This window comes from Colletotrichum lupini, chromosome 2 (genome assembly GCF_023278565.1).
Source record: "Colletotrichum lupini chromosome 2, complete sequence".
Classification (NCBI taxonomy): Eukaryota; Fungi; Ascomycota; class Sordariomycetes; order Glomerellales; family Glomerellaceae; genus Colletotrichum; species Colletotrichum lupini.
Window position 1 is genome coordinate 3,538,707 of NC_064675.1, and position 12,337 is coordinate 3,551,043.

Genomic DNA, 12,337 nt, shown 5'->3' on the forward strand with positions numbered 1-12,337 from the left:
CAGATTGTCGCATTTTGGTGTCATGGCTTACAGCATTCCAATATCCTGGCGTTGAAATGGGGTAGTGAACAGTCACTCACACGGAACAAGATCTAAGTAAGGGCGTTGAAATGCATTGGCTCTATATCGATCTAAGCTTGCTGTCCTATCATCCACAGACTGGACCTTGATAAATATTTACTTTATGAAGAAACCAAGAGCCCTTGGCCGGCTCATCTGCACACCTTCTCGGCCGATGTACTGTGTATCTCTTGATATAACCGCTTGCCTACGTATATATAAATGTAGCTATCAAAAGATATCCAAGGTGACAAGGCACGCTAATTTTAAGTCCAAAATCTTGGTCTCGGATGACTGAAAGGTACATGACTCATATATGACTCACAACATTTACTGAAGCTGGGCTATACTGCTCCTTAGCAGGAGCACGACAAAACCCGGTGAAGCCATTCACTCACTCGGACTAGACAAAGCGACAGGTTGAAAACCAGCACACAGAGACCTTGTAAGGTGATTACCTATTACCAACTACTTCGTAGAGCGCGTGCTGATCCGGGCCATATTGCACAATGAATACTTTTTTGAAAGCGAGGCGCGTGGTAGTGAATGGTTTTTCATGAAATCCGGGTCTTGAATTTTGTCGCTTCTTAAATGGGGTGTTCTTTGATGGAGGGAGAAAGGGGGAGTGTGTGCCATTGGATCGTTTGTTAGGTACTTCTGTCTTGTCAGTCATCCCACCGTGATCGCCATGAGTCTTTTGGGCTGTGGTATTGCTGTTACTGCGCACGACCTTGTACTTGTCAATGAGGAGGATATTTTGAGGTGATTAGATGCAAATTGGTCTGGGTGTGTGAGGTCTGTTTCCTATCATGGTACTTTAGATGTGGCGTAATGTATTTAGATTCGGGACGCGTTATCAAATTATCAGGGGTGATTCTTTTCCTTCTTCAACTCACTTTCTGGATGCCATCTGTAGTATCTGTTCGCAATTGACTTGAGGCTGCACCTTGATATTCTAGTTTTCCTATCTAAAGGTCCAGGAGTATTATTCAGATTGGGATCTGGTCTACTCCAGGATGTAACTGGTCACTCCAAGCACCGTCTCCCATGTCCATCAGATGAGTTATTGACTTTCCGATCTGTCACCTTCGATTATCCTCTTTGTGGCCATGACGAACTATAAGAAGATATTTCACGAACAAACAAATATCAAGGCATCTCCCACCGCCCACTCTTCCCCCCATCCTTCAAAACAACCCTCAACCCCCCAATAACCATCCCCTTATCCACAGCCTTACACATGTCATACACCGTCATCGCCGCCGCCCCAGCAGCAGTCAAAGCCTCCATCTCGACCCCCGTCTTGCCCTCGCACTCGACTGTCGCCTCGACGCAAATCACCGTCTCGTCTTCAGCGTCGCTGGCCGGCTCGACCTCGACGCCGATGTGTGAGAGCAGGATCGGGTGGCACAGCGGGATGATGTCGGGCGTGCGCTTGGCGGCCATGATGCCCGCGATTCGCGCCGTGCCGAGGACGTCGCCCTTTTTCATCTGGGAGGCGCGGATGAGGTTTATGGTGGATGGGGAGGAGAAGGTTATTGTGCAGGCTGCTTTTGCGATGCGTGCTGTGGGGAGTTTGGCGGCGATGGAGACCATGTGGGCTGAGCCTGAGGGGGAGATGTGCGTTAGGGATGGTTTGGGGGTTTGTGTGTCATTGTATTTGTCGTTGGTGTCCTTGCTCTTCTTGTCGGAGTCATCGTTGCGGCGGTGGGTGGTTGAGGAGAAGGGCCTGAGTTGAGCGTGATGACGTGGTGTTGCGGAGAGGAGGTAGATGGGTACCCCTGGCACGCCTAGAGGACGGCGTGAAGGTGCCTGGGTGAGGCTGATGGGCGTGCTCATGGACATTGGCTTGAAGACCCTGGTGGGAGATGACAGACGAGAAGGTTGAAGCGGTTGAGAATCTAGATAGACTATTGATTCAGCCTTCCATTCGTGTGCACATGCATACTTATATATACGTTCCGTATAGGATCCCCTTTGGGCATTCATGCCACGCGATCATCCCCTTGGTATCCAACGCCGTCCCAATGCAAACAAACCAAGCAGGCAAATCCTTCCCTCAAAACCAATGGACCAAGAGTGTAGGAGAGAAAAAGGGCCGCGGTTACCCACCTATCAAGATCATCGGCCTGTTCTTCATGTGCTCCAGCTCACCAATACCCGCATGCTTCTCCTTCTTCCGCTTGACAGCCATACCAATGACGTCCAAGAGCTCCGCCTCGTTGAGCGCTGCGCCCAGCGGCTTCCCAGCGTCTGCCAGCCCTTGCCGGCGGTCCATCTCAATCTGCTTCATCGCCTCGAGCGCCGCCTCGTCAATGGGCTCGCCGCCGTTGGACTTTCGCAGGATATCCCGCAGCGAGACCTCGGTGTTGCCAAACAAGCACACCTTGAGATTCCCGTCACTCGTGATGCGCAGCCGGTTGCACGTCCCGCAAAAGTTGTGCGTCATGCTCGTGATGAAGCCGATCCTGCCCGCGAACCCGGGGACGTGCCACGTCTTGCTCGTGTCGTTCTTGTGGTCCTCGACCTTGGCCAAGGTGGGATACGTCTCGCGGATGACGTCGAGCATCTCGGCGTAGCCCAACATCTTGCCCTTGTTCCACTTGTTGCCGTCAAAGGGCATGTACTCGATGAAGCGGACCTCAACGTCCTTGTCGCGCGTCATCTCGACAAAGGGCCCGATCTCGGCGTCATTGCGGCCGCGCATGACGACGCAGTTGATTTTGAACTTGATGCCCGCGCCGGCCTTGTTGAGGGCAAAGATGCGGTCGATGCTCTTCTTCACGGCGTCGAAGCCGTTGCGCCGGGTCATGATCTGGAACATGTGCGGGTCCAGAGTGTCGAGGCTCAGGTTGACGCCGGTGAGCCCTGCCTCGACCATGCTGTCGAGCTTGCGGTGGAGGGAGAGGCCGTTTGTGGTCAGGCACAGCTCGCGGAGGCCGTGGGGCCGGAGGGCGCCGATCTGGTGCATGAGCGGGACGATGTCGCGGCGCACCGTGGGCTCGCCGCCCGTCAGGCGGATCTTGGTCACCCCCTGGGAGACGAAGACGGAGGAGAGCAGGACGATTTCCGGGGTGGTGAGAAGTTCCTTTGTCGGGGAGAGCGGCACGCCTTCTTCGGGCATGCAGTAAAGGCAGCGAAGATTACAGCGTTCCGTGACGGATATGCGGAGGTAGTCATGCTGGCGGTGGAAGGTATCGGTGAGGAAGTCGGAGAAGGGCTTCGCATCCTTGATGAGACGCCGGCGGGTGGTGAGTGGTTGGTGTTGGGAGCTCGGTGTGACTTGGGCTGCAGCGGCAGCCGCATTCAGACACCTCCTTTGCGTGTGCGTGTGAGGTATGCATGCCGACTGTGAAGGTCTGCATCGCTGTGATAGCTGGCCGCTGCTGCGCAAGGCAGTGCGAGGCCATGATATGCTGTGTCTCATGTCGCTCTATCTCAGTGTGAGGAAATGTGAAAGACGATAAGTGAGACGAGCTCCGAGAAAAGAGAAAAGAGGAATAATCACACGCTGCTCATTCCCATGGCTGACACAGACACTGACATGTGATAATGATTGTTGATGAGATGAAAGTAGAGGCCATGAAATGGATGAAAACTAGATTCGAACGAGAGTGAGGAGTGAAATTGCTATCACGGCGATGAGATATGTGACACTGTGAGTCAGCAGAAGCGTGGCGATTACCTATTTGTGAGTGAGGTAAGCCCGTCGATAGACGACAGACAACACTACAGCGACTACTCTGCACCTAAAGTGAGACTAAGTGAGGGGGAAAAGAGCCGCTTAGTGCCGCTGAAGGGCGTATGCACAAGCACAAGCACAGGTCACCGGGGCCGACGGAGTTGGGCGAAGGATGTCTGGACTCTGGCGGGGTTCGGCGGCTTCTGAGGTGCTGGCGAAATAGGGCAGTGGTGATTGGTTCCCGGCGTTCTTTCCCATCGTCGTCCGGCCGGCAATTTCCATGGAGCCGGAGAGAGCCCGGACACTGGACCATTGTGTACTGTGTAGAAAGCGCGACCTGACTAAGCCCTCCCGGTAAGGTATCTTGTGTTGCTGCCCCGCGCTAGTCCAAAACAGGAATCAATGTAAACAACAAAGATGCAGACGAGCACCTTGTTTCCTTCCATTGCAACAACGGCTTTTCTTCAAGACTCCACCGCTGCCGAGACTCAGGAACGCTTGCCCAATTCATCCTCACCCAAAAGACCAAAAAGAAACCCTGCTTCGTTTCGTTTCGGTAAAAACACCCGTCCCTTGCCACTTCCCCAAGTAATACTCGGTACGGAGTAGACCTCACTTACTTTGTCTCACTTTCCGAAACAAGTCAGGCTCGCCTTTTGGTAGGTATCTTACGAATACGCATCAAAAGTACCTGATCAAAGTAAAGTACCGTACCTGGGCTTGATATCACTCTCGCGCCCCCCAACACACAACTCTTCAACTCCATGCATCATGCACTTTTCAAGGATCTTTAAATGTAAGGCTCTCAGCGTCTTCTCATCCATCCTCTTCCCCAAGGCTTACCATCGACAGCATCGCCGCATTGCGCGTCAAGTCCTGATGGTAACCTGATTGCAACCTTGTCGCCCACCAGCGTCAGTGTACGGTCTGTCGAAACCCTCGAGACTATTCATAGCGTCAAATTACCGTCCAATGTCGGTCCTGCCTATGCTTTGCGCTGGTCACCTTCGTCAAGACGCATTCTCGCCTGCTTCTCTGACCAGGTTCTGATCTACTCAGCTTCGGGTCCAGGTTATCGTGGCGTCATACGAAACCCCGCAACCCCTAATCTGAAGCCTACCTTTGTTCAGTTTGGCGCTTCCGACACCGAGATCTTCATGTGCTCATCCTACGGCCTCAAGTTCTCCATCTTCGACCTGGCCACTTCGAGAACCACCGAGATCAGCAACCCAAAATTCCACCAAGCTAGTGTAGCTTCTCGTGGCTTTGCACTTCGCCCCGGCTCAGGACATTTGGCCATCCTCACACGCGTCGCCGGTAAAGATATCGCCAGTGTTCACCATATTAAGACACGACAAGTCCTTCGCTCTTGGCAGCCCGATACTGTCGATGCTCAAGGACTGGCCTGGACCCCGGACGGCCGCTGGCTCCTTATGTGGGAGTCTGCGGCTCAAGGACACAAAATCCTGTTTTACACGCCCGACGGCCACCTCTTCAAGACGTGGTCTGGACCCTCACCTTGGGCCATCGAGGAGAAGCATTACGAACTCGGCGCTGGGGTAAAGCACTGTCAAGTCAGCCCGGACGGCGCTCACATTGCAGTGTGCGACCACACTCGCAGTGTATGCGTTCTGGAAACCAAGTCCGCAGCCGAGTCGATGAGACTCGAACATCCTGCAACCATTACTCCGAGGGATACCGTTCAGGTGGGTGACACAACCTATCTTTGTGCAATAATTTTGGCGTAGACTAACATGAGGATGCCAGATCTGGCAAGAGGAGATCGCCACGACCCAATCAGGTTCACAGCACTCCTTTTCGCGCGCGACCCAGTCCGTATCTGCTCCGGGCCGAGCGAGCAACGGCATTGTCGACACCAAGCTAGCCCGCACTTTTTCCGTCTTTGATGCATCATCCAGTCTTTTAGCTACCACCTTGGAGGACTGCCCAAGCACTGTTTGGGTCTGGGATTTGGCGTCATCTGAACTGCGCGCCGTTCTCATCTTCCACAGTCAAATTTTGGCTTTCTCCTGGCACCCAAAACAGCGCGAGTTGCTCATGGTTACGTGCGAGGGAGACAACTACGCAGGTTTGGTGTTCGTCTGGGACCCCTTGTCCGACGGCCCGAAGACGGTTCACTTCAGAGGGCAGCTACCCGATGCCAAGGTGTTGGGCAAGCCCCAAGCATCGTGGCTCGACTGGACTGGCGATTCTGCCGTTCTCCTGCTGGGAGATAGCAAGCATCATCTCATGGCATCACTTGCGGAAGCTGAGGAGTCCGGAGCTCCATGGCAAGACGCGCAGCGCAATGATTTGACAATGACCACTGGCAAGGATGAGACGCAGATGGAGGCACCTGCACTGGACGATTTCGACGAGGATCTGTCCGGTCTAGACATGTCCGAGGTAGACGACACCTTCTCCTTCAAAAGGACTTGATCGATAGCAGCGCCACCACTTTGGTTCAAGACGGCTGCACCAGAAGCTTCCCCGACCAACCATCCGAAGACAAGCCCCAAACCTGCGGGTGTCACGCAGATCTTATTGGTTTCCCAGCTACCCGCGGCTGCGCGGTGGTGCAGCCGAGCGCGATGATGGATACAGCACCCGCACCGACTTGATGCAGAAAGTTGTGGTCATTTCCAAGCTCTAAGCATGCTGCTGCCGCAGCCACCTTGAGCAAACCATCCTCACGAGGAAGGACTGTCAGTGGTAAGCGTTCGCATCTCTTGCGGACAGCCGCAACATGGCTTCAAGGACAGGGCTCTACACGAAACTGTGCAAAATTCGTCTGCTCGTCGCTCGAACTCTGGTATTTACTGGCGCTCCTCTGGGGAATTTTTCATCATTCTGACAGGTTGACGTGGCTTACCAGCACCGCGCTTAGTGGATGTTGTCCTTCGCGGCTTCTCTCAACTGACGCCTATTTGCTTATTTGTATCGACTACCCGCAAGCCCAGGCTTTACAATGTGTTGGAGTTGCAGGCTACGTACAGCGGCACAGCATCGAACCAACTTACTGCAGGGGTCTATGATGGAACTTTCTCAGTCCGAGCCTGCTCCCCTCGAGTCTATCACTCGAACTTGCCATTGGCTGTAGATGATCAAGGGCAAAGGCTCAGAATGCATTCGGATTTTGATCAGCACTTTCAGCTGTTCATGGACCATCTGATAAACCGCTGGTCCCTGGTCATTGTTCCCAATGGTGTCCCTAGCTCCCTCTCCGGATCGGGACGAGTTAGTCGAAAAGGGAAGCCTTTCTGGCTATCATCGAGAAAAAATTGGAGCCCTGTTCACTCGTTTCTTTGGTTTCCAAGCAACTTAAGGGAGGAATCCTGTCTACTGCCGGGCTGCAGCTTACATCGCAGCCTCCAATGACCAGGTTCACGGCACATATTTTCGGATGACTCGATAATGATAGCAGCCGTCTTGCTCGACCCAACAACAGCCAAAGAGCTTATGCGCGCGATTGGTGACTGTGCCCAGAACAAGCTTGCATCAAGCCGGACCCCACATGGTGGCTGTCATTTTTACGATGCTACAAGGGAGGAGAACTCAATGGCACGATCTAATAGTAAATGAGCTGCATCACACCTTTTTCGTTGCGACGTTCTTTGGCGCCGCATGTACTGCGGGTATCGGTACCAGATCGTTGCTGACCCCGTACCATGTCCGGTCGACCCATTCGGCCGACTCACCAGCGGATGTGTTGGTTGGCACAGACAAGGAAACCCCAAAGCGTAGCACATGGGTTCGGGTACCTAGGCCAGGACGACTACTTCCAACGAAGATGGAATGTCTGTCTGCCAAGTACCGGTTCAGACTGGGATAACCCGGGGGCAGCACTAGCAGAAATCTCCCTTTCCTCGAACTAAAGACAAGTATTTCTCTTCATTGGCCATGTTGTTCTCCGCGGTTTCTACGAGGAAACATGGAGGATGGAGAGAACCAGCCCAATATAAAAGACGAATTCCATTGTTCTCTCCTCACCACCTCAAACCATCACCTCCTTCCTTTGTTTGCCCGAATCGATTCGAGGAAGGCCAAGGCTTTGTGGTTCATCACTGGATCTTGTGTCCCACGAGATCCTGGCAGTGGTTGATTCTTCGTACCGTCACACAGCCACCAGTCAAAGTCAAGACGTTGGCGTCTAACGTTGGACAGAGCCCGTGCCAGGAGTTGGTTTCCGTCGTCCCGCATCAACATGCAACCGTACTTGGCTCGTCCCGGTCAGGAAACCGGAGTCTTTTACATACCCATAGCAAACGTTCGTGACACCGACTACACCGCAAATGAGCCGATACCCTGACAGACGAGACAGTTGCCTTTCGACACAAATTGGAGGCAATTCAAGGATTGGCTCCGCGAAGGTTGTGTGGTCGACCATGTTCAAATCTTTGGACCTAGTACGTCTGGCTGGATTAGGGTGTTGGGCCAACACAATTTCTATGGTGCCTGTGGTGGGTGTACCCGATCGGCTGGCGACGTCAAGCCATTCGCTAACACACATTCGAGATCGCCTGAAGGAGGGCGTGTTCCACGGCAGGCGGATCATGTTTGACGATCGCAACATGTCAAACCCCATCATGATAAAGGATGTTGAGGTCACCGAGAACTCAGCATCTACGCGCACGAGATCGCAAAGGCCTGAATACACAGATCCAAACTATCAGCAGACTAGCCCGTATTCGTATGATTCCTATCCTGAAGCATCGTATGTTCAGGTAAGACCATCGGCAAGACAATGTCCCATAAAGAGAAGTTTACTGACGTTCCGTACCCTTTAGTGGGATCAGAATAGTTGTGGTTTTCGTCGAGACTACAGCACTCAACAGCCAACCATGTTATATGCAGACGACGGTTTTAGTCCGGGCACGTACTCTACTTCCTCTGGCCAAACCGACACCACCTTCCAGACCCCAAATACTGCGGGAAGCAATTCCGAAGCACTCGGTGTAAAGGACTGGAATAGCTACAAGAGCGAATCATGTTCCATCGGCGAAGGAATCACCGGAGGACAACCACAAAAGCCAGTGTCTCGTCCAAAGAAGAGCGGCGACCCGGCAAAAAAGAAGAGATCGACCGAGAAGTCCAAAGCATCGGCAACGCCCAAGTCGAGTAGTAATCAGCCATCAGGCGATTCGTCATCTTCTCATCAATCGCAAGCATCAAAGAAACGCCCGTTGATTGCCGACGGTAGCACACGCCGTACTAAACCGGAGTCCAAGGAGAGAAAACAATGAAAGGAAGGCACTCTGCCAGTGCTTTCAGCCAGCGAACGCTCACCAAACGACTTGTCCCCAGGCGCTTGACGCGTTGTGCCTCTGTTGAGATGGAGTTTTTCTACTTAACTCTTGCATTTGCAAGACATTTATTGTGCTAGCTAGGACCCTGATACTTTCTTTCGGATCATGGTATTTAACGAAGCAGGCATTGTGGATTTTGTCGCCATCCGCTCATCGCCGGATGGCGCTTGGAGACCATTACCAATAATGTAATTGGAAGGAATCGGACAATTTTGACAATTTGGTCGATTTGACTACTCCAACCCTCCCGATTGGACCTACAAGGCAAAGACGGGCGACTCGATGCATGTTGATTAAATCTCGTGATGGCCGAAACGAATCTTAAACGAACGAACAGCGTGTACGGCTCAGACGCAGCCTCGGGCCACATCCAAGGGAGCCAACGCAGTCGTTACATCCTGCATCCTGCGCTAGACATAGCGACTGATGAAGTTTGGGGGCTCTGGTTGGTGGGATACCGAGATTGGTGACCCGAAGTAGCGAGTGAGAAGCACGCGTCCAGATGCGGAACAGGGCTCACTGCCAACAGTCAAATCTCCCGGATCAAATACCTCCCACGAGTATCAACTCAGCCGACACTCGTTCAAGATACACGGAAGAGTAAAGATGGGGTGTTATCGGCTTCTAAATTGCTACAAAGCCCGGGTTGCGGCAGGCAATGCATCCCAAGGCGGCTGAAGTGCGCAATGACATACTCGTACAACCCTCGCCCGTGAACGGACTACAGAACCCCTCGGATTTGAGCCGACGCCAGTCTAGTGGTAGTAACACGGGGCAGAGGTCTTATGCAGCCATCTGCCTTGTCAAGTCCGCATCTATCGGGTACGTTGTAAAAGTGTGGAGGGCCGGCTTGGGAGAGGACTAACGTCTTCTAAGCCGTTAGGCTGATGAAAGCTTTTGTCTCACCTGCACGATCTATAACTACTCCTGATTCATCCTGTGAGGCGATCTCAAAGGGGAGGGCGAAAAAAGAAAGAAAAGAGAGCAAGATCACTGTGGAGGTAAAGCGGCAGGCAGTGAAGGGAGCGAAGTGCTATGCATATGCCGCCCGACTCTACGTACATACGCCTGTAATATGCGGTCGCAGTCACGGAGCTGTGGACGCTTGAATCCGGTGACAACGTCCGCCTCCCCGACGACAAGTCCTCGGCCCCTCGGGTAACAAAAGGGATACATTTGGGAAAGCAATAGGAGAATGACGAACTGCCAGAATCTGATTCATCGAGACTTACGATCTGTCACCTCCTTCTCCTCACCTTGGCACACCAGCGAATGCCATACCGACCAAGGCCGTGCCGCAGCTGCCCACTTTCCACAAGCCCGCATTTGATTCACGGCAGCTCCCGGAAAGAAGAGGTGGTGGTAGGGGATGCAGAACAGAGCCACCAGTGGCCCAGACAGATGTTCTCCTTGGACCAAGCAAGCAAACATGCACTTGCTTTTCTGCGCTACGGACCACCTGTTCATCTCGACAATAATGTAAGAAGGGGATCCCAGCACACCGTCTATGGCCTTTTGTTGGCGTATGAAAACCTGGTCCTGGTAATGGTGTAGCTGATTCGATGAGATGTGATAAGCCTCGTAGGATCTGGCCTCACTTTCCCTCCACCCCGGTTTCTCTCTTGTCTCTTGGATGGTCTTGGAAAACAGCCACGTTGCCAATACCCGCCGCGCGCTTGCGCATGGCTACATGCTGCGTGTTCCTCCATACCGCTACATCGGTACGGATACAAGCCTAGCCGGTGCTTCTGGCCCGAGGCTAGGCAAGAGAAAGAAAAGCCTAGAGTGACGACATTGACTTCACCACACCAACACATCAAACTTGGGAGAGGGTTCATGCAACTACCTATGTATGTCTGCCACCTCGTTGGTCTCGGCTCCGGCCACGAACCCAGCCTGATCCTGGTAATGCTTTAGCAAACATCCAGAGCATATCCACGTTCCATTTGGTCCAGGAGACTGGGGAAATCCATGAGCACACATACTGGCAGTGGCCCAGATCCAGGCGCGCGAATCCGGAGAAGCAGGACCATATACGTCAAACGTACACTTGGAAACGTGTTCCTCAATTCCAAAGCCCCATTCACTCCCGCCAAATTTCTGTCCGCCTGCTTCCCTCCACCGTTCATCCACCCCGTTTGGAGACGAAGTATAGAGTCGATAAGTCCCCGGTCTCATGCCGATGAAATCGATGGCACGGCACGGGTTAGAGGGGGACGGGCGAGCGTTACGCGGTTACTTACCTGCATATACGCTGGCGTAAAAGCCTACATCTACTGTACGGTAAGACGGATTACATTTCTCCTTCTGCCTGCCTCCTGCTTCCTGTCTATCTAAGGTATCTCATGTAAGGGTACCTACTCTGTACGAAAACAGTGGCGTTTATGGTGGCCCGTTCCCAAAAGGAGAGCAATGATTAGCGAAATATTGTTGGGATATCTAGAAAACGAAGACGAGGAATTCGACGTGCGAAGGAGTCCGCTGTGGCCAGAGGCCATTCGACATAAGCTAGCCACCAGGAGAGAATTCGGGTTTCGGCCGAAGCATGGTGCTTTTAACGAAACGCCACACCTTTCTTGATTCTTGGTTCTGGACCCCTTTTCTGATTCTAGACCGCTCGAGATATGGAGAAGCCGTGAAACGTGACGTGATGTCTGTCCCTCCTCACCACCCTCTCTCTCCTCCTGCACGTAAATCACCACCATCGCCACCCTCTTTCTCGAAGGGAAGAAAGGAATACCAGCCAGCTCGTTGGAGGAGGCCCCAGGCCGGATGAGAATTATCAAATCACCTAGAACCCTTCCACGCCGGATGAGAAAGGACGGCGACCGACAGTAGCATACTTTCTTTTCCAAAACCGTGGATATGCGAGATCCGAGTTGACGGGATACGTTTATGATCCCTAGCTCCCCCCCTGCCCTCTCCGGCAAGCGACATCTTCCATCCAGTATTCCGTAGTTCTGACACATCGCAACGAATAGGAAATCAGTAATCCCTAGGTGATGGGGGGATGGAAACACGAGGATCAGCCCATGGGCTTCGCCAGCATGTATTCTTGCTCTTTTGTAACAGTTACTTTTGAAAAACCTCTCCTTCTCTATTGCCTCAGGCTTCCTGCAGGAAAGTGTACCCGGCAGCAAGTCGCGTCTGTCTAATGCCATCTTCCCTCCCCCAATGCTACCACCCTCCAAACGCCGCATTCACCTCCAGTGTTCCTCCTCTTACTACGTATAACTCTGCTACTTCTCCTCGTCACGGACTCACGGATGGGGTGAACGACGAAAAGTAA

The 12,337-nt window shown here is 52.9% G+C and overlaps 6 protein-coding genes across 6 annotated transcripts; 3 read left to right on the plus strand and 3 right to left on the minus strand.

The window, feature by feature from the left end:
- Positions 1-454: 454 nt before the first annotated feature.
- On the minus strand, positions 455-1,171 carry CLUP02_03369 (uncharacterized protein; the record flags this gene model as incomplete). Its single annotated transcript, XM_049282391.1, has 5 exons — positions 455-463; positions 530-661; positions 739-842; positions 957-1,082; positions 1,147-1,171. 5 exons carry the CDS (start codon positions 1,169-1,171, stop codon positions 455-457), a joined length of 396 nt encoding a protein of 131 aa, XP_049139534.1.
- Positions 1,172-1,209: 38 nt separating this feature from the next.
- Positions 1,210-4,055, minus strand: CLUP02_03370 (uncharacterized protein; the record flags this gene model as incomplete). Its single annotated transcript, XM_049282392.1, has 3 exons — positions 1,210-1,961; positions 2,173-3,493; positions 4,053-4,055. 3 exons carry the CDS (start codon positions 4,053-4,055, stop codon positions 1,210-1,212), a joined length of 2,076 nt encoding a protein of 691 aa, XP_049139535.1.
- A 458-nt stretch (positions 4,056-4,513) lies between these two features.
- On the plus strand, positions 4,514-7,617 carry CLUP02_03371 (WD40 domain-containing protein; the record flags this gene model as incomplete). Its single annotated transcript, XM_049282393.1, has 9 exons — positions 4,514-4,538; positions 4,595-5,448; positions 5,510-6,148; positions 6,189-6,377; positions 6,440-6,554; positions 6,618-6,947; positions 7,125-7,259; positions 7,318-7,405; positions 7,470-7,617. The coding sequence occupies 9 exons, from the start codon at positions 4,514-4,516 to the stop codon at positions 7,615-7,617; spliced, it is 2,523 nt and encodes an 840-aa protein (XP_049139536.1).
- Positions 7,618-7,673: 56 nt separating this feature from the next.
- On the plus strand, positions 7,674-9,054 carry CLUP02_03372 (uncharacterized protein; the record flags this gene model as incomplete). Its single annotated transcript, XM_049282394.1, has 6 exons — positions 7,674-7,817; positions 7,878-8,009; positions 8,064-8,202; positions 8,258-8,466; positions 8,530-8,938; positions 9,014-9,054. The coding sequence occupies 6 exons, from the start codon at positions 7,674-7,676 to the stop codon at positions 9,052-9,054; spliced, it is 1,074 nt and encodes a 357-aa protein (XP_049139537.1).
- A 99-nt stretch (positions 9,055-9,153) lies between these two features.
- Positions 9,154-9,913, plus strand: CLUP02_03373 (uncharacterized protein; the record flags this gene model as incomplete). The annotated part of the gene is made up of 4 exons (XM_049282395.1): positions 9,154-9,236; positions 9,386-9,514; positions 9,578-9,659; positions 9,719-9,913. The coding sequence occupies 4 exons, from the start codon at positions 9,154-9,156 to the stop codon at positions 9,911-9,913; spliced, it is 489 nt and encodes a 162-aa protein (XP_049139538.1).
- A 125-nt stretch (positions 9,914-10,038) lies between these two features.
- Positions 10,039-12,209, minus strand: CLUP02_03374 (uncharacterized protein; the record flags this gene model as incomplete). Its single annotated transcript, XM_049282396.1, has 7 exons — positions 10,039-10,251; positions 10,315-10,602; positions 10,658-10,734; positions 10,912-11,007; positions 11,034-11,156; positions 11,292-11,377; positions 11,620-12,209. 7 exons carry the CDS (start codon positions 12,207-12,209, stop codon positions 10,039-10,041), a joined length of 1,473 nt encoding a protein of 490 aa, XP_049139539.1.
- Positions 12,210-12,337: the final 128 nt, after the last annotated feature.